Genomic DNA, 19275 nt, shown 5'->3' on the forward strand with positions numbered 1-19275 from the left:
TTATGTAGGACTGGGGCAGTTAATGCCTCACACACACACACACACACACCCTACTTCCATTCAATTGTATCTAATTCTTGCGAACTGCCTGGACAAGTCCCTGCAGTTTTCTTGGCAACATTTTTTAAAATTGGTTTACCCTTCCTTCCTTCCTAGGGTTGAGATAAAGTAACTGGCTCAAGATAGCTACTTCATGCTCAAAGTAGGACTAGAACCAGTGGTGGGATCCTCCCGGTTTAACAACTGGCTCAATGATCACGTGCGCAGTTTGAAGAAATCTTCATTTCCGGGTTTCTTCAGAGGAGTAATACAGCTGATTTGCGCGGCAATCTGCTCTGCTGCACAAATCAACTGAGAAGATAAAGGTAGGAAAATAGCACAGGCAGGAGGCAGGGCCCACCTGATCGTCAGAGCTACCAGTTCATCTGAACCGGTAGAATCCCACACCTGACTAGAACTCACTATCTCCCTGATGTCTTAACCATATCACATTATACTGAGTAAGTGCTTTTTGGTCTAAAGATGATGATGAAGGTACTAATTACAAAACTTTATGTGCAAACATTACCATCTTGTATTATGAAGAAACTGACTGAAAAATAACAGGCTGATTTTTATGTATTACAAAATATTCCGAATTCAGGAACGTGTTTTTTTCCTCAGCACAGACTCTTTAACCAAGAAAGGTATTAATCACGTTTCATAACCATGAGGCCAGTTGCAATTTATATGAGAAGGTTAGGTGATGGTCCTCATGTCTCCACAAATCCTCTCCAGATCTTGAGCTACAGAATCTGAAAAAATGCCACATTAATAGAAAGTGTGGTAACTTTCCTGTGACCTTCCCTCATATTGGTATCCAAATTGGGCCAAATCCAATCAACCATTCCTTCTAAGAATGCTGAAAATTGCCCACAACAAGTTCAATGTATTTTTTGCAAGATTCCTTCATGCGTGTTAAATAGTTGACCTATGCATTTTTCAAAAGCTGTTCAGAGAAACCCAACATATTCAGTAAAACATGCTAAATCTTCGAATTAGTTTTCAAGAGAGTGAATCGATATGTATTTTAAATGGTGTAGTGGACAGGACTGAATTATTTCTGGAGACTCAAGTTCAAGTCCACCTTCAGACATAGAAACTCAATGGATTACTTTCAATAGGTCACTCTCCATCAAATCAATCCACCTTGTAGAATCCAATCTGGGTTGGTCACTGAGACCAGGGGTTTAGTCTTCCGAGCTTTTAGATTCATCCTCAGGGAACTTCTGTAACAGTGTACCCATCGTGTAGAGTTGGTGCTATAGAAAAAAAATTGCAGGATGAAGTATTTGCGAACCAATAGAGAATAAATTATATATAGAAAGAGAGAGTTAGCAGACAAAAATGATTCTTGCTTATACAGTATGTCCTATCCATAAATGTAACTTTCTTTTTTTGATGCCCCGTTATTTTACATTCAGATTCCTGAATGGCTCCATTATCGTGTGAAAGAAAAGAAATGCATTCGCTTCTGTTTATGGGAGAGAGCATCATAATTGGTTCAGTTGCACACTTCATTTGGAAACTAGAAGGGGCCTCTCCATTGTGGAGTTATCCCCAAAGTAGGCCACCAAAAAGTGGGGTACTTGGAGAATAAGCAAGGTGAATGGAATGTCAGGCAAACACAATGCCTTTATTTAAAAACTCTGGATCTACCACCTCTGCCTCTGGAGGAAAAATGCCAGCCATCTGATGTGTGTGGGCTTTTTTCCCTGGCAGCAGGAAAGCTGAAGGGAGGTGGTGGGAACAAAATGTCAGTTTTTCATTTTTTTTCCGGACATGCCACTTTATAAAGGCAGGCATCTCTGATAGAAGGGAAGCAAGGATACTGAACCAGTGCACAAATTGATGGGAAAGGGGGATTTTTGTCTGCTGGTTTTGTGGAAGTGATCAGTTGGGGAGGGGAATATTTGCAGCCACTGTTTTGAGGAAAAGTGAAGTGAAGAAGGGGACTAGTCCCAAGCTGGCACTCGCAAAGAACAGAGTATAGAAGGCAGTGCTAAAGAAATTGGAAAGAGAGACTGAAGGGATGGGCCAGGTGCTGTTCTGTGCACAGCAAGGTGAGTCTGCCAGGCTTGGGACAAGGGCCAATTACAGGGAGAAGGAGGAACCCCATGGCCCTTATCTATTGGAGCACCAGGTTTGTTGCTGTCACTACCATCAGTTCTAACTATTAGGACGGCAACTATAATTTCAGAATGACCACAGAACCGCTCCTGACAAAGCAAAGAAACATCTAAATATATGCTACTAGAAAAGCAGAAGGAAAAAACTGCATTGAGTATACTTTTTCATACTAACTGATTATTTGATTGTTCCTTTCAAAGAAACATTAATGCATTCATTCTAAACTATGTTGAGAGACAACATTGAGGGCAACGAGTTTGCCACTAAATTACTTTTCTGATAATATTCAGACTTGGAGCTGAACACAATATCTGTGGCCAAGATACTTCCTTATAAAGCCTTCATAGTGTTGCAGATTCCCATGAAAAACATTGCTAAATGTGTCTCTACATTTGCATTCAGACATACAGAGCCCACAATTCCACTATATACTAAACTGACACAAACCCCTTCTTCTTCTTTTCTTCCTCTAGAACTCTTGGGATCAACTAAACGGCTGAATGTGAACTACCAGGATGTGGATGGGTATGTAATTAAACAAAGACAAAAGTATTTATGATTTAAATAGAATTTTATTACGTTTGTGTGTGTGTGTGTGTGTGTGTGTGTGTGTGTGTGTGTGTGTGTGTATGTATGCATGCATGCATGCATGCATGCATGCATGCTAGTCTTGTTGTATTAGGGTCTTTTCCCGTGTAAGATTGAGATTGTCTTGGCAACGTTTTGGCGAGATCTCACTCGCCATCTTCAGGCTGGTGTTTTTGGCTTCATGACACCAGCCTGAAGATGGCGAGTGAGACCTCGCCGAACGTTGCCAAGACAATCTCAATCTTACACGGGAAAAGACCCGAATACAACAAGACCAGCATATATACACACGTGAAAATCTACGAAAACAAGTATGTATGTATGTATGTATGTATGTATGTATGTATGTATGTATGTATGTGTATGTGTGTGTGTATGTATGTATGTATGTATGTATGTGTATATATATATATATATACACATATATATATATATACACATATACATATATATACATATATATACATATATATACATATATATACATATACATATACATATACATATACATATACATATACATATACATATACATATACATATACATATACATATACATATACATATACATATACATATACATATACATATACATATATATATATATATATATATATATATATATATATATATAATTTTTTTATATATATTTGAAAATTGTGGGTCTGGCCAGCATATCATAAATTAAAAACACGACAAAATGAGCTACTTTAAATAAAATGTAAAAACTTGATTGTAATAGGCAACCAAGAAATCCCATTTCAATCTGGGAAATTACCATCATCTTATCCCCAAAACTTGAGAACAACTCAGGTTTTTAATGCCTTTCTAAATGCAACAAAATTGGGGCCAAATGAATGTTGGGAGGATTACTCCAGAGTGCATTGCCACAATGGAAAAGCCATGCTTCCTGGATCCCACCATTGATTCAGGGAGGGGACACAAAATGTGCCCACCCAATTGGAGTGTGTGGGAGGACCAAATATTATAGGGGAGAATCAGTCCTGCAAATAACTCAGTTCTTCATGATGGACCTATTTAGAATTTGTAGTCTATTGCTTTCTACTCTGATTACAAGCTGAAGGATAACACTGTATATGTTTTGTCTCTTGTCCTGCCCCTGACTCCCTGTGTGACCTTGTGTCCATCACTTCACATCATGAGTGCAAAATGCAAATCCAAAACAAAAATCTGTCCTTAAAAATACTGCAGGCCGATACTTCGTTCAAACTCTCAGTCCTTGTATCCTACAAACGAGTATAGTTTGTAACTCCCAAATGGCTGGAAATTCATGGCAAGCAAATTAAAGAAAGCCAGATTTGAGCTTGCATCAAGAGAGATCTGGGATCTGCAGCTACAGACCCTTTGAAGAAATATCACTGTGCTTCCTGAAGAGAGAAAAAAATCCCAAATCACTTCTGAAGAAGTACAATAATTTCCCAGAATAGCTACAGTACAATGGATTAAGGTCTAAGATCATATCATACATGCATAATTCAGTGGGTTAACTCCACAGCTATTTAAATACATGAACATGTAGCTAATGATCCTCAATCATTATCTATTTATATTAGTACTAGTACAGCATTATTTCCCAATACTGATATAAGTGGAACAGGATGATTTTCTAGTTGCCATCTCCTTTTATTTTTGCAGACCAATTGTTCTAACAGGAAGTTTGCATCTAACTCGCACTAATTTTCAAATGAATGAGGCAAATATGCCTTTGTGACAGTTAATCTTTTGACATTCGAGTTAGAAGGAATAACTTGGATTCTGAGCTAGATGCAGTCTAAGATAAATGTGTGTATGAAGAAATGTGATGGAAATTTTCCAAATATTCCCTTCCCCAATTAATTGTGGGGACTTAGCACAAATAAAATACAGAACAAATAAAATAGTCAGATGCTCAAACTGGATATCAGGCTCAGGCCTCCTATTAGGTAGAAGGAGGAACCTGTGTGAGAGAGTAAGCAAGGGCAAAAAAACATAGACTTCTGTTTTGTTTTTGGGAATATTGCCAGGAATAGAGGGATGTGCTTGAGCTATTTCTGCCTCACTTGCCAAAATAATTTGACTTTGTTTACTTTACACGTTGATTGGAAAAGTTTGCTGCTTCATCTTAGGCAGAAAAATGTCTTTGAGATGGCCCTGCTAGAGATTGCATGCTGACAAAGAGATGAGGTGAAAAATTCTGAGGAACCATCATAAAAATCATAGATGAGTCTTGAATGGACCGTAGGAGATATTCAAATTGGAATGTACTACTGTTGCAATCCTATCTACTAGAGCAGCAGTCCCAAACCTTTCTAGCTTGGCAGCCCGGCCCGGCAGAAAGGGTAGGCATTGAGTGGTAAGCGCACACATGGACCCCCAACTCCATTTGTGGGAGTGGCAGGCACGTATGCCATCCACTCATGTGAATGGAGTTTTGTGCCCGAGCGGAGGGTGCTTGCACTTGTGCAAAGCTCCATCGTGTGAACAGCAAACACTTGCACTAACGTGCGGAGCTTTACCTCACACAAATGGAAGGGACTTGTGCTAGCGTGCGAAGCTGCACTCATGTGAGCAGAGGGTGCTAGCCTGTGAAGCTCCATTCACATAAATGATGCTTTGGGTGCAAGTGCCCTCCATTCACGTGAGGGGAGCTTCACGTGTGAATGCTTGCCTGCCATTCACACGAATGGAGCATCATGTGCGCGTGCTTGTCCATCTCTCCTGCAACCCAGTTTTGAACAGGCTGTGGCCCACTATTGTTGGGGAGCCTTGCACTAGAGATTCATAGTAGTACTGATCGTGGTCTTGCATAAGCATTTTGCTGTGTAAAGTAATAAAATATGGCATTAAGCAGTCAATATAACTTAACAATTAAATGTAGGATTACTCCAAAAGCTTGAATTCACTAAAGCTGACTTAAATTTTAGATTTAAATTTAAAAAAATTAGAGCCTAATGTAGCACAAAGCAAGAGATCTTATAAAGCCCAGGAGCAGGTCAGAATAATTTCTTTTGAAACACTTTTCTGTCAGTTGTTCACAAACATGCTGAGTTGAAAGTTGGTTTATCAGTGCATGTCTTCCAACACTCTTTCAGGAAAAGGGGATCTGTAGATACTCCATGTCATGGTGGTGGTGATAATAAATTTGAGTTCTGGGCATAGAACTTGTACTATCAACAAGGGCATTATTACTTCTTGATAATTTTATTCCTTATATGTCAGATACAAACTTACAGAATGATGGAAATGAAAATGTTGCAGTTGACATGAGAAGAACCATTCATACACACCCATATCAAATATACATAAATACATAATAAATTTATGTTTGGAATGCAGGAATTACATTTTTATGTAGCTTTTATAAATTATTTTGCCACTAGGAATTTGTCAGGACTTCACTTTTATAAGATGAAAGAAACGTTCTAGAAACTCATAAATTTTGAAACTTACAAATTTTAAAACTCACAATGCTTCTGCCAGTTTACATTTGTATCAATTTATAATGTATTTGATGTATTTATTAGTGCAGAGTTTAATCTTCTAAATATTTAACAAATCTTAAGTTAACATTTCTTTAATGAAGCTAAGAATCCATTGTTGAGCTTTTGCATTTTAAACTCTTGATTACATCCTTCTCTTGTCAACAGCAGCTGTTCTCTAGTGTTTCCTTGTTTTCTGTGGACTAAATGTTGTGTTATATTACACTCAAAGAATTGAAAACAAATAAAAGCTATGAGAGTTAGAGCCATGTATTTCAGCTATTACCATGGTGTATGGGTTTCATAGTTAAGAGACATAGATAGCTACATGTCAAGAAGGCATTGATTATAATCTAACTTTGTCAGTTTCTCATTAGGTGGTCTTAGCCAAACCACTTGCTTCAGGTTCATTGATGCCAATTCTAATATGGGGAAAGATCTGGACACAAGTCAGCCTGGTTAATGTTAAACCTTCTAGTGGGTTATTGTTCATGCAATTTTCTCAACATCGTCCCATAGCTCTTCCCCAAGATACATCATGCGATCTCTCAGTGATGAGATGGGCATCTCTGCATTCGTGCTATCAGTGCTCCATTTGTCAAATAACATCAGTTGTTGTGAGGCGATTCTCCAATCTCTGTTGTGTCTCGATTTAGGGCTGAATGAATACTTCAGAGTCGCTTGATGGGCTGTAGGAAAGCTTAGTTGCAGACCGAGGGGGCAGAAAGTGCCCTTTTATTGATTGTTTCAGTAACACAGAGAATTTCAGCAGGAGTGGCAGGCTGCCATAACCTCCCTGGGACTCCCACAGGTTACCAACTACTGCTAGGCAATGCCAATGCAGCTCTCGGTGACTATTCTTCCTCGCTCTTTGGGCCTGCCCCTTGGATTGGGCACAGGGTTCTTTCAGATGCTTTGGCCAATCTTCCTGGCTGTGAGAGCACTCCTTCCCATTGAGAGGTTACCGTGGGGATAATTGGAGCCTCCAGGCCTGCAGCAGAAACCCAGCATGAGGTGACTGCTTGCTGGCTGCTTCTGACTAAGAAAAGACCTCCCTGACAGAGACTGTCATCGTGCACAGGGGAACTGGTGGCATTGCTATTCCTTGTGTTAATGGCTGCTATTAAAACCTCTCAGGCAGGCTCCTACAGGAGGCCAAAAGACACAACTGCTTTCAATCTGCGATGGAGGCCCATTGCTTTTGAAACCGTGTCAGACAGCTGAACCAGTCTGCTACTGAACACACTTTTCACTCCTGCCGGGGATAACGCCATGATCCGGGACACCGTTGCCACAGAGGCTGGGTTCCTGCAGGTCCCAAGCTACCCTCCATTCCTTTCCAATGAATGAAATCGGCACTAAGCAAGGGGAAGGCGGGAGCCAGCAGGGGAGGAGGGGTCTGGATAAACAAGTCTCTTTCACAAACCCCAAACACAAGATCTATTCATCCTCAGTGGCCTCACACACTCTGGCAATAGGAAAATGGTGCTGGAAAAGAGACGGCCATAAGCAGGAGAAGTCTGGGGAGGTAAGGGGGAGGAGAGAGATGCTCCCCCTACTGAAAGACAGCTGATCATTTGTCACAAGGCCAGCATTAGCTTTTCTGTCTGACCTTTTGGGTGCTACTCTGAACACACACACACACACACACACACACACACACACACACACACACACACACCAGTATCAGAAGTAACTCAGATGGCTTAATCTTCCTACAAGACATTGTACATTTTTAATTTTTTAATTAGAGAAACGGAAAAAATCCGCTCATATTTTGATGAGCAAAAAATCCTTGTGCCTTTATGAGCTGCAAGGCTGGCTTGAGGCAGGAATCTTAGGCCTTTTTGGATGGGACAATGATTAAAAATATAACACTTGCTGAACATCCTTGTGCATGCGTGCCAGTTACTGAATCTTAACAGGAGCACCCTAAATCAGAATATACAACTTGGGAGAGGCTGTAAGCATACTGGGGGGAACCACAGTTTAAAACTAGATGGGGCAAGGGCAAACAGGTGGAGGACATCAATATAAAAACTAAAGCTGGATTTAGATTATTTTAGATTTAAAATTACATTGAAGGAACTAGATCCAATAAAATGGTTACTCCACATTTATTTAGCCTTTCTCATCTGCCAAACCAAAACCTTTAGAAGACTGTTGCCATGATGTTAAAAAGATGTGGAGACCACTGTTCCCTCTAAGATGCACGGCTGTGCAGCCGCGCACGTGGCAAGAAAACACTGTGCAGCAATGTTCCCTCTAATTTTTTTTCAGTGTGAGCGGAAAAGTATAGTGTTCGAGCGGCACAGTTTCATGCCTGAGCACCTAAGAGAGCCACAGTTTGAACTGCTGTCACGTCTGCTGGACATTTGCGCAACATACCAAGCATCAAGCGCCGATTGCTAGCGAGGTTTCAGCCTGATGAATGCCAGGCATGAAAAGTGCCACTCAAAGACTATACTTTTCCGCTCACCCTGAAAAAAAAAAGGCTCTCTGCTCAGCTTTTAGATTGTTAGACTGGCTAGAGAGAGACATGGCACCAACAGGGTCCTGGGTCCTGGCATTTTGCAGGCAACCTGTCCTCTCACATTCCTTTGGAATGCAACCCATCACATGTGAATTAGATTTTGCCAATTATCCTATTAAAAGATAACGCTATTATTCTAAAATACGACTAACTCGATATTAAAAACTGTAAATATGTAATGCTGATAAATAATAGCAGTAATTGTTATTTAGTATGATTAAAATCAGTATTGATATATCAATATAATATCTATCGAAATTGACAATATACACTAAAATAACAATACAAATATATAATGTGGAATATAAATGTAATAAATATAATATATAAATGCAACATAAATGTAATAAAATAATTTATCATGAAACTCTCCCCCTTTAAAGTAGTAAGATCAATTAAATAGTCTAGCAAGTTTGGACAATATGCTATATGTTATGTTACTTAAGAATATAGATACCTCAGAATCAGATACAACATCCACATCATTTCCAACTGAGTCAATAAAATGATATGCCATGCCAAAACTATTTTAAATAAAGATATGAAATTAATCAAGTATTGCATTTATTTTTCAAAATGAATGTACAATTTTTTTATTATTTAAGTTTTGTACCCTATATTTTCTAACTAACGTTAACTTTAAAAAGACGTTACATCAGACTACAATACAAGTAATTAAATGAAGACTAAAATAAGTGTTTTGGCATATTGAGCTTTTTATATTTCTTTCTTATATTGCTTCCTTAGTTGAGAACTTGCTCCTCAGCTTACTTACGCATTAACTGTTTGTTGCTTTTATGGTTTATTCATTCACTGCTCCATCTTCAGTTTTTTTCACAGGGGGCAGGGCTTCCTTCCTCCCTCCCTTCGTTCCTTCCTTCCCTCCCTCCCTCCACTCCTTTGGCCACCAATTTTGATCCAATTCTCTCTCTCTCTCTCTCTCTCTCTCTCTCTCTCTCTCTCTCTCTCTCTCTCTCTCTCTCTCTCTCTCTCTCTCTCTCTCTCTCTCACACACACACACACACACACACACACACACACACGTTCTTTGGGGGGGGTTGAATTACTCCGCCTCACTGTGCAAAGTCGGCTCAGCATGTGTTCGGCCCCCACTTACGCCGAATCAAATCCGCGGCCGGCGGGACCAGGGGGTTGCATTTCAAAGCCGCCAGTCCTCTTGCTTCTTCTCTTTCACCAGCAAAGCTCCCGCTGGCGCCTCCGCCCATGGCAGTGGTGCCTCTCCCTCCACGCGGAGCACCTGAGCTGGCTCCCGCGTTATCCCTCCCCCTTCCTCCTCTGCCGTGCTTTTGAGGCCGCGGGAGCTAGTAGGAAAGCGGCGGAGGTGGAGGCGACGGCAGGGGTAACCCAGAGCCCAGCTGAGGTGCTCCGAGTGGAACAAAAAGTAATGGGTGGAAACTAATCAAGGAGACAAGCAAACTGGAACTGAAAAGAAATTTCCTGACAGTTAGAACAATTAATCAGTGGAACAACTTGCCTCCAGAAGTTGTGAATGTTCCAACACTGAAAGTTTTTAAAAACATGTTGGATAGCCATTTGTCTGAAGTGGTGGTAGGGTTTCCTGCCTAAGCAGGGGTTTGGACTAGAAGACCTCCAAGGAACCTTCCAACTCTGTTATTCTAAGAGTCCACTTCTAAGACTATATATGGCTCAGATTATAGCTTTTATTTTAGTCAGTTAGTGCTAAAGTATGTCCATCCTTGTTTTCCTAGGCAAAGAGGGTACCAAAATGCAGGCATCAAGTCACATCTTAGCAGCTTGCTCTAAGTCCTCTATTTATTAGAGGGGATTGTTTGTGTCCTGCAGAACCATGGCAGCAGACTTTCCCATGTGCAAGAGTGTATGACTAACAAGGTCTTCAAAGGAAAGCAAAAAAGTTTGGGGAACATTAACAGGACAATGCCAGAAAAAGAAATGTGTCATTAAGCATTCTGGGCTTGTTTGGTCAATGCTGAAACAGTGTAAATGGCAACACCTCCACAAAGAAAAGAGCTTACCAGAGTCTCTTACTGTAAGCATCTGTGATTGCAGAATCTCTCTATTTGCCAGGACTCTGTAATAATACCAATATCTCCACCTTTCCCAAATTAACATGTTACAGAAATACTGAAGTATACTATGAAGTACCACTTTCCAGCCATCTTAGCATCTAAATTTGTTGAAAGTTTGCGGTCAACCACATCTGGAATACATCATATTGGGAAAATGCTTCCTTTTCTCCCCCAAAACTAATAGTGGTCCCATAAAGCCCCCCTATTTCTCATAACAATTCTGTAAAATAGATTCATCTGAAGAATAGTGGCTAGCCTAAGGGTAGCTAGATAGCTTCAAAACTGAATAAGAGTTTGAACTTGGTTCTTGTCCAATGTTTATACTGTACTATACAGTGCTGACTTTCAAATCTTCTATGTTACTCCCATATCTATACGGAGGACTAGAATCATCATTAAAAACGGTATAACCACCAAGAAGATGTGCAGAGAGAAATCATGCCAGGGTGGATCGTGTGCCTAAAGGGAGTTGCATTTCTTGTGGTATCACTCTTAGTAGTTTTGAGTTCTCAACCTATCTCCTAACAGGGAACATGCCTGAGCCAGGGTGAGTCAGGCTGTATGTTCAGGAACCAATGAGGCTTGCCCCATCAATTGATCCTATTCTTTTTTTTTTCTTGGTATCAGGTTTTCAGCTTTGCACCATGCAGCCTTGGTTGGAAGCCTGGAGCTTATCTCCCTGCTGCTGGAGGCACAAGCCATTGTGGATATTAAGGATACAAATGGTAAGACATCTGCCTATTCTGGCTTCTCCCCATGCATGATCCAGGAGGAGAAATATCTTCTCCAATGTTCTCTGTAACAGTAGCCAATGTGGGGGATCACTCTCGTCTCACTAATGAAAAGTGTCATTTATGAACAATGAGATAGACAACATTGCTTCTAGGGAAGTAATATTTTGAGCAATATTTTGGAACGAGAACAGAGGACTGCCGTACCCCATCTTTTGCCCCAGTACAGATTGTCTGCTTACTGGACCAGCCCTAACCCATGGTTAAGATCCAAAGATCTAGTACAGACAGTCCACAACTTAGAACCGTTCATTTAGCAACCATTCAAAGGTACAGCATATCAGTGTTTTTAAAAAAGTGACCAGTTCTCACACTTATGACTATTGTAGCATCCCCACAGTCATGCGATCAAAATTTGCATGCTTGGCAACCAGCATGTGTTTACAATGGTTGCAGGGTCCCAGGGTCACATGATCACTATTTGCGATCTTCCCAGCTGGTTTCCGACAAGCAAGTCAATGGGGGAAGTTGGATTCCATTAACAACTGTATTATTTGCTTAACAACTATGATGATTTGCTTAATGTCTCTGGCAAAAAAAAGGTCATAAAATTGGGCACAACTCACTTGACCACCTTGCTTAGCAACAGAAATTCTGGTTCCAATTATGCTTGTAAGTCAAAGATTATAACTGCATGGGTTTTTTAAAAAAAAAAAAAGTCTAATTTTTTATATATACATTCCCCAGATGGGCCTCTATAGTTTCCACATTAGGTGGCTTATCTCTGTCTTTTCTTTTCTGATATTTGTCTTCCTACAGGAATGCGCCCTTTACACTATGCTGCCTGGCAAGGGAAGGTGGAGCCAGTGCGCCTCCTGCTACGGGCATCTGCTTCAGTCAATATGGCATCATTAGATGGACAGGTCCCACTGCACCTGTCTGCCCAGTATGGCCACTATGAAGTGGTAAGTGGGGAATTATCACACAGGAAGGAAGGAAGCAAAAAATAAAAGACTCTGTGTGATAAGTCAAACCCTCATTCTAAAGTTACCATATGTGTGGAAAAGCACATTTGCTGAAGTACTTCTGTAAAGACAAACAACACATGATTTCTTACTCACCTTACACAGTAGTATCCTGAAATAAAATGTTAATTGTGTACAATCAACTGGTTCTCTGAGGAAATAAAAACTGGAATACAATTCAGTCACCCCACTTCCCCTAAAAAATATACTTACCAGATGAAGAATACACACACACACACATATATATATATTGTGTTATATTTGTGCTGATAAATAAATAAAGGGAGAATAGTATAGATCTATTTCAAGCTGTTTAGCTCTCATCAGCTAGCCATATCCTTACTGGGAGTCACCAGGGGCTCACCAGGGGTTGTGACACTAAATATATACATACATACATACATACATACATACATACATACATACATACATACATACATATATATAGTGTGTGTGTGTGTGTGTGTGTGTGTGTGTGTGTTCAAACCTCACTGATGAATAAATTCTATGTTGTCTTTTCAAAAAAAAAAAATCCAAAACATCTTGTCTTCTTAACCTCATATGTATTTCTTGTATGTTCGTATGACCACCCTCAAGTGAAAATTGCATAGCAAAGCTATTATAGTGCTTTGGTATAAAGCATGGGTGGCATTCATAGTAGAATTAAAGTAAGCTGCAATCAGTGCCAAGATAGCATTTATAGAGATTTTATCAGGAAACAAAAAGGAAGATGACAAAAAAACATTTGGTCTCATAGGTAGCATAGTTTTGCAGGGCGATGCATTCTGAAATAAACTCAGCAGAGTTGTATATATTTTGCTGTGGTGAAAAAAAAAGTTATACATGCCATCACTATCATCCAAAAAATTCCCTACATTGGTTAGTTATAACATTAAAGCTTTTCTAGGAATAGCTCCAAAGTTCTGTCATATTTCTCTTGGTTTTCAAGCCCCTCATCAGGACTTGCATTGCACACAAATGAATACAAGCATTTTATTTACAATTTTATAAAGATAGAATCTGAGATTATTTGCATACCAAGCATTATACTTAGAACTCTTAAGAGCTTGTGAATTTAGAAAATACAGCCTTTCTCCTTGTCCAGTGGGAAAACTTTCCAGTGATTTTTCACTGTCTGAATCAAACACAGCTTCAAATGTATTGAGAGGGTGAGAATGCAAATAAAAGTCCATGAGAGGATGTTTACTTTCCACTAGATTTATTTAAAGAAGAACTTTAAAGTGACTAAAAAAGACTGGAGAGCTTTCTGAGTTTCTTGGTCTGAGATTTAACTATGTTAGGAGGAGCTGGAAGAGCAAATTACAGGCCCATTATGATCCATATATAGCTGTGTTGTATTGTCAGTTCCAAATAAGGCTTTTTCTGGATAAAGGCTTTGAGTATGCATCACAGGGAAATGATTGTGTCACTGGGAAATGTGCTGTCACTTTCTCCAGATTCACTGACTTCCTTTCATGTTCTTACATGCTTGCCTGCAGTCAGAGATGTTGCTTCAGCACCAATCCAACCCGTGTCTTATAAATAAGGCTAAGAAAACCCCCTTGGATTTGGCTTGTGAGTTTGGGAGGCTGAAGGTAAGCAGAATCACCCATCCCACCTTGTATTACAAAACAAACAAGTCAGAGAAAAGATTACCCCATCTGTCTAGTTCATATCCACTGCCTATTGAAAAGCATTCTGGTGCACGAAAAGCAGTCAAGCATACCATATAATTCCACCCTGTTCTGTCTTGTCCTGTCCCATGAAGCTTCTTAAGCTAGACTTAAATCAACTATCATATATTGTTTTCCTTATCACACTGAGTTTCAACCCTTGCCCTATAGTTTTCTGTGGTAACCAGATCAATGCACTATTTAATCAATACACTAAAGCAGTGTTTCTCAATCTTGGCAACTCTAAGATATATGGAGGTCACCTCCCAGAATTCTTGCTGGCTGGAGAGTTCTGGGAGTTGAAGTCAAAAGTTGCTGAGATTGAAAAACTTTGGGCAGGCAGCAGTTTGGGGCAGGCCTTGCTATGACTAGTGGGACATACTATGGCATCCTTCCCCCGGATGTCTTTTCCCACTACAATTCCAAAGCAATTAGAGTTTTCTCTTGAGAGTTCCCACACAAAACCACAAATGCCTGGAGCCTAATAATCCTTTCAGGCTATAAAATCAGAAGCAAGGCCAGCTGGGATAGAAAGCCAAGCATTCCATCCTGACCCAATTGGGAGCTGGTGGTAGATTCCTGGCTGATATATTTAGGACAGGTGGAGAAGCTTCTTGTAACTCTTGGGGATGGGAAGCTTCCTCCAAGCTAAAGAAAAGAACAGGAAATATAAATAAACCCTAAGTTGGGGTGGGTGGGGTGGGGGAGCATTAATCTAAGGGAGTGGCATATTGTTTTCATGATTAATCAGGAAGTGTTTTGAACATCAGCCTTAGTAACATAAACACAGCATAAATAGCATGATGAATCTGACATAAAATGACTCAAGGTCTCAGCACATGAACTACAGTTTGTGATGATGTAGGGCAGGGGTGTCAAATTTGCATCATTATGTGACATATCGGGACTTATTTCCCCTTTGGTAAACAGGATGGGGCCAGCACGAGATACATCCGGCCCGTGGTCTGCGAGTTTGACAACTCTGGTGTAGGGATTACTTATAGCCAAAGACAGGTCAAAACCAATCTTGAAGTTGAAATCATTTCTCATTTAGTAAACTGCTCTAAGCATAACCCTTAGCTTGACTGTGTTTTCATGATACTCTGCCCATGGGCAACCCAGATTTCCTAATTAACCCAGTTTCCTGGATTTGTAGAACATGCCAAACTATAAATACACTGAGTTCCTCAATACACTGAGATATAAACCAAACTCTAATCAGTGTTAAAAACTAATCCACCTCACATGAAAACTGCATCCTTGCAGAAGGGCAGGAGCATCTGTAAGGATTACAGGACTTGTGGTTGAACTGCTGAAGGACATTGGCAGGTGGAGTCTAGAAAAAGAGAACTGAGTGGCTGAAAATAACAGAGTTGGATGACCCAATTCCTAAAAGGCTGAAGAATTTGGCCTCTTTAAAGACTTGGAAGGACAGCAGATGTACAACACTTTCTTTCTCAGGGCTGGTGGAATGTGAGGAATGGCTGCTTCAAAGCACTTGCCTTCCTTGGAGGTCAGAAGGGCATTATTTGAATATGGTCATATTAGAAATAGCCATTAAAAAGGACTAGAAATCCCATGCTGTGTTGGGTCATCATTTCAGAAAGTTTCCTTATCTAAACAGAAAAACACCCACCAAGCCACAGCACACCTGCCAAACCATGTCCCCAGAACTGGTAGTAATCATTTTTGAATCCCACCACTTCTCCTAATGTATCTCTCCCTTCCCTCTTCCCTCCTCTAATATTCGAAGAGAGACTGGTGCCATCTGAGTAGAGAGTCAACCAGATCTCAAATTGGGAAGGAACTATATTATGTCCTTTCAGGGAGATTCAAGAGTTTGAATGTTCTAGATTAGATGTTCTACATTGCTGAATAGATGGTCTTGTCAATGAATTATCATTGGTCAGATAGGCTGTCTATTGTATTTTATTCATTGTATCATTCCCTGTTCATTTTAGGTAGCTCAGTTGCTTCTAAACAGCCATATGTGTGTGGCTCTGCTTGAGGGACAATTCAAAGACACAAGTGACCCCAATTACACTACACCTCTACACCTGGCAGCCAAGAATGGGCACAAGGAGATTATCAGGTAATTTTCTAAGCCCTTCCAAGAGGAGGAAAGGCAGTAGTCTTAATAGATTAGGCTACTGCTGGCCATTATTTTGGGGAAGAGAGGTGGCAGTAAATAATGTTTTAGCAAAATATATCTGCCAATAGAGGGTACCGTTCTTTTCTCCAGTATCCTTAAAAGAATGCTGTATTGTAATGTTGCATTATTCCAAAGAGCTAATAAAATATTGTGGAGATTACAGAGCTTGGAGGATTTTCGATGAGTTTCCTATTCCTAAAACCTATCCTAAACTAGGGGTCAGCAACCTGTGGCTCTGGAGCCGCATGTGGCTCTTTCATCCCTCTGCTGCAGCTCGCTGTAGCTGGTCGATTCCACAATTGATAGGGCTTTCAGTTAGGACATGTAGAGGAAAAAGGACGCCACGCTAGGAGGAGACTCTATGGTGGGGGAACCGGACTTCTGGTCAGCTCCAGAAGTGAACAGGGAGCTTCTGGTTAGGACCTTTGTGGCTCTTTGAGTGTTTAAGGTTGCCAATCCCTGTCCTAAACGCTTAGGCCAATAAAAGTAATAATTAATTTTGTATACTTACAGTTTATACTTACCTTTTCAAATTGTAATTTATTCCTAGTAAGCTCAATGTACGTTGGTTTTGAACTGTGCCAATTCTCTGTGTCATATATTCTACACTAGGAAACAACAATTAAATATATTTTGGATTTTTCAGTTGTAGCAACCACTGAGTTACTATCATTCAAGTCTGAGCCTAATTATGCCATAAATTAAAACACATTACTTTATGGCACATCCCTTGTATATTCTTCTTGTAGTTCAAAGGCTTCCTCCAAATTGATTTCTTGAATTCATCTGTGATCTCCTATTTTCATCCAGGCCCCCAGCTGGCTTAGAGTAGAAAGCAGGATTTTGTTAATGCTTCCTAGAATTGACCTAAAATCAAGTGGATCACTTCTTGGTCTGCTGGTGCTCATTGTTTATTTTTCAATCCACCCAGGCAACTCCTGAAAGCTGGAATTGAGATCAACAGGCAGACAAAAACAGGCACTGCCTTGCATGAAGCTGCACTGTATGGCAAGACAGAAGTGGTGCGCCTACTGCTGCAGGTGAGATAAAGAAGCAGTTTGCACACAACAAGTGCACCATAAAGCTGGGTTAGTGATTACCATGAGCAGATAGGCATAACAACACAGCATTTGGCAAATCGTATGAAGTATAATTCTTCCTCATGCAGAAAAATCCTTTGTGCATATACCAACTTACATTTATAACTCCATTTCCTACAACTGCTGTATGAATGTACATATACTAGGGCTGTGAAGGCGAACCTATGGCACGCGTGCTACAGGTAGCACACAGAGCTCTCTCTGCGGGTACACAAGCCATCGCCCCAGCTCAGTTCCACCATGTATGCACATACAACTCCCGCTGGCCAGCTGATTTTTGGGTTGCACATGCATACGCAGGGGCGGGAGGGTTGCACACGCATGTGGGGAGTCGCTTCCTCCTGCAGCCCATTTTTGGTCCCAGATGGCTACAGGGAGACCTACTAGGCCCAAAACAGCGTGGTGGAGTGTCACATACACATACGCGAGGTGGGAGCATGGGGGAGTCATGCACGGATGCTGTGATGCTTTTTTGGCACATGACAACAAAAAGGTTAGCCATCACTGTTCTAGGGCTTGGAGATGTATGAGACAAAAAAATAATTGCCATTAATAGGGAACTTTTTAAAAAGTTCTGAATTGTCAGAATCAATATATAACCAGTGTCATCTGAGCAATATTGAACATTGTCTAATGAAGGTTATCTAACCAATAATTACACTTTGGTTTAGTTAAGTCAGTGAGGAAACGGAGGGCTAAATCAGAACACAGTTCCCTACCGGTTGAAGAGAATATCTGTAGCTCAGGGTTGAACTATGAAGTCTTTAGTGTACTATGAGCTTGTCTTTTTACTTGCAGACATTGTATTATCTGACTAGGTAACATCACCACGCACTGATGTTGTTATCTACTTGGATAATGAAATGTCTGCAAGCAAAACAAGCTCAAAGAGCACCAAGGACTCCACAGTTCCCTACCTCAAGAAAAAAAATATTTTCCCTATGTTGCAGAGTCCCTCTTTCTATTGTCCTTTTAATCTTTCTCCTAATTCCATTTAATCTTTTCCCTGTTAGGGGGGCATTGATGTCAACATTCGCAACACCTACAACCAGACAGCCTTGGATATCGTGAACCAGTTCACCACATCACATGCCAGCAAGGACATCAAGCAGCTCCTACGAGGTGAGCAAGCTAAAAAAACTAATCCTCGCAGATCCTGAAGCGAGAAGGTCACCTGCTGTGATCTAAATGCCCAACATGAAAGGACTTTGGTTGGAAGTCTCTTAGTGAGAGTGGGAGTAATGAAGACATGTGGATGTTTCAACCCCACTGCTGACTCTGAATCTTAAGTAAGAAAGTTGAGGGTGGAAAGAGCATACTGGTTGCCTGAAGAGTTTTCCAGCTGTGGGAAGCAGGAGAAATTACCTGTTTTGTAAGTAACAGTATCATCTTCCTGTTCCTTGATATTTTTTATCCATTTCTCTTTTTATCCATTTCTGCTTCCTCTGTTTCCTTCTTTCTCTCTCCCTACTTATCACCTGTCATCAGAGGCATCAGGAATCCTGAAGGTCCGTGCTTTAAAGGATTTCTGGAATCTCCACGATCCAACAGCTCTTAACATCCGTGCTGGAGATGTCATCACGGTGAGAAATTGATAGAAGGAGTCATGTAAAATCTTACATGGCTAATGGCTATTACTGTCCCCTGAAAATGTTCCCTCATCACTCTCACTTTGTTATGGGTCTTTTGTTTTTCATGGAGGGGCTTCATTATTATGCTGAGAAAAAGAACAAATACAAGTTTGATTTGTCTTAAA

At 40.5% G+C, this 19275-nt stretch overlaps 1 protein-coding gene across 4 annotated transcripts in view; it reads left to right on the forward strand.

Moving 5' to 3' along the window:
- Window positions 1-19275, forward strand: part of CASKIN2 (CASK interacting protein 2) — a 162456-nt gene that overhangs the window by 111843 nt on the left and 31338 nt on the right. For all 4 annotated transcript variants that reach the window (XM_087709945.1, XM_087709946.1, XM_087709947.1 and 1 more), the window contains exons 3-10: window positions 2643-2694; window positions 11466-11563; window positions 12389-12534; window positions 14094-14189; window positions 16229-16359; window positions 17351-17459; window positions 18533-18641; window positions 19008-19102. In XM_087709945.1, the coding sequence (XP_087566071.1) occupies window positions 2643-2694; window positions 11466-11563; window positions 12389-12534; window positions 14094-14189; window positions 16229-16359; window positions 17351-17459; window positions 18533-18641; window positions 19008-19102 (836 nt within the window). The remainder of the gene's footprint in view (window positions 1-2642; window positions 2695-11465; window positions 11564-12388; window positions 12535-14093; window positions 14190-16228; window positions 16360-17350; window positions 17460-18532; window positions 18642-19007; window positions 19103-19275) is intronic.

The sequence above is a fragment of the Thamnophis sirtalis genome, unplaced genomic scaffold, assembly GCF_051295495.1.
Source record: "Thamnophis sirtalis isolate CommonGarterSnake01/CBP01778 unplaced genomic scaffold, rThaSir2_p1.2 scaffold_3, whole genome shotgun sequence".
Lineage (NCBI taxonomy): Eukaryota > Metazoa > Chordata > Lepidosauria > Squamata > Natricidae > Thamnophis > Thamnophis sirtalis.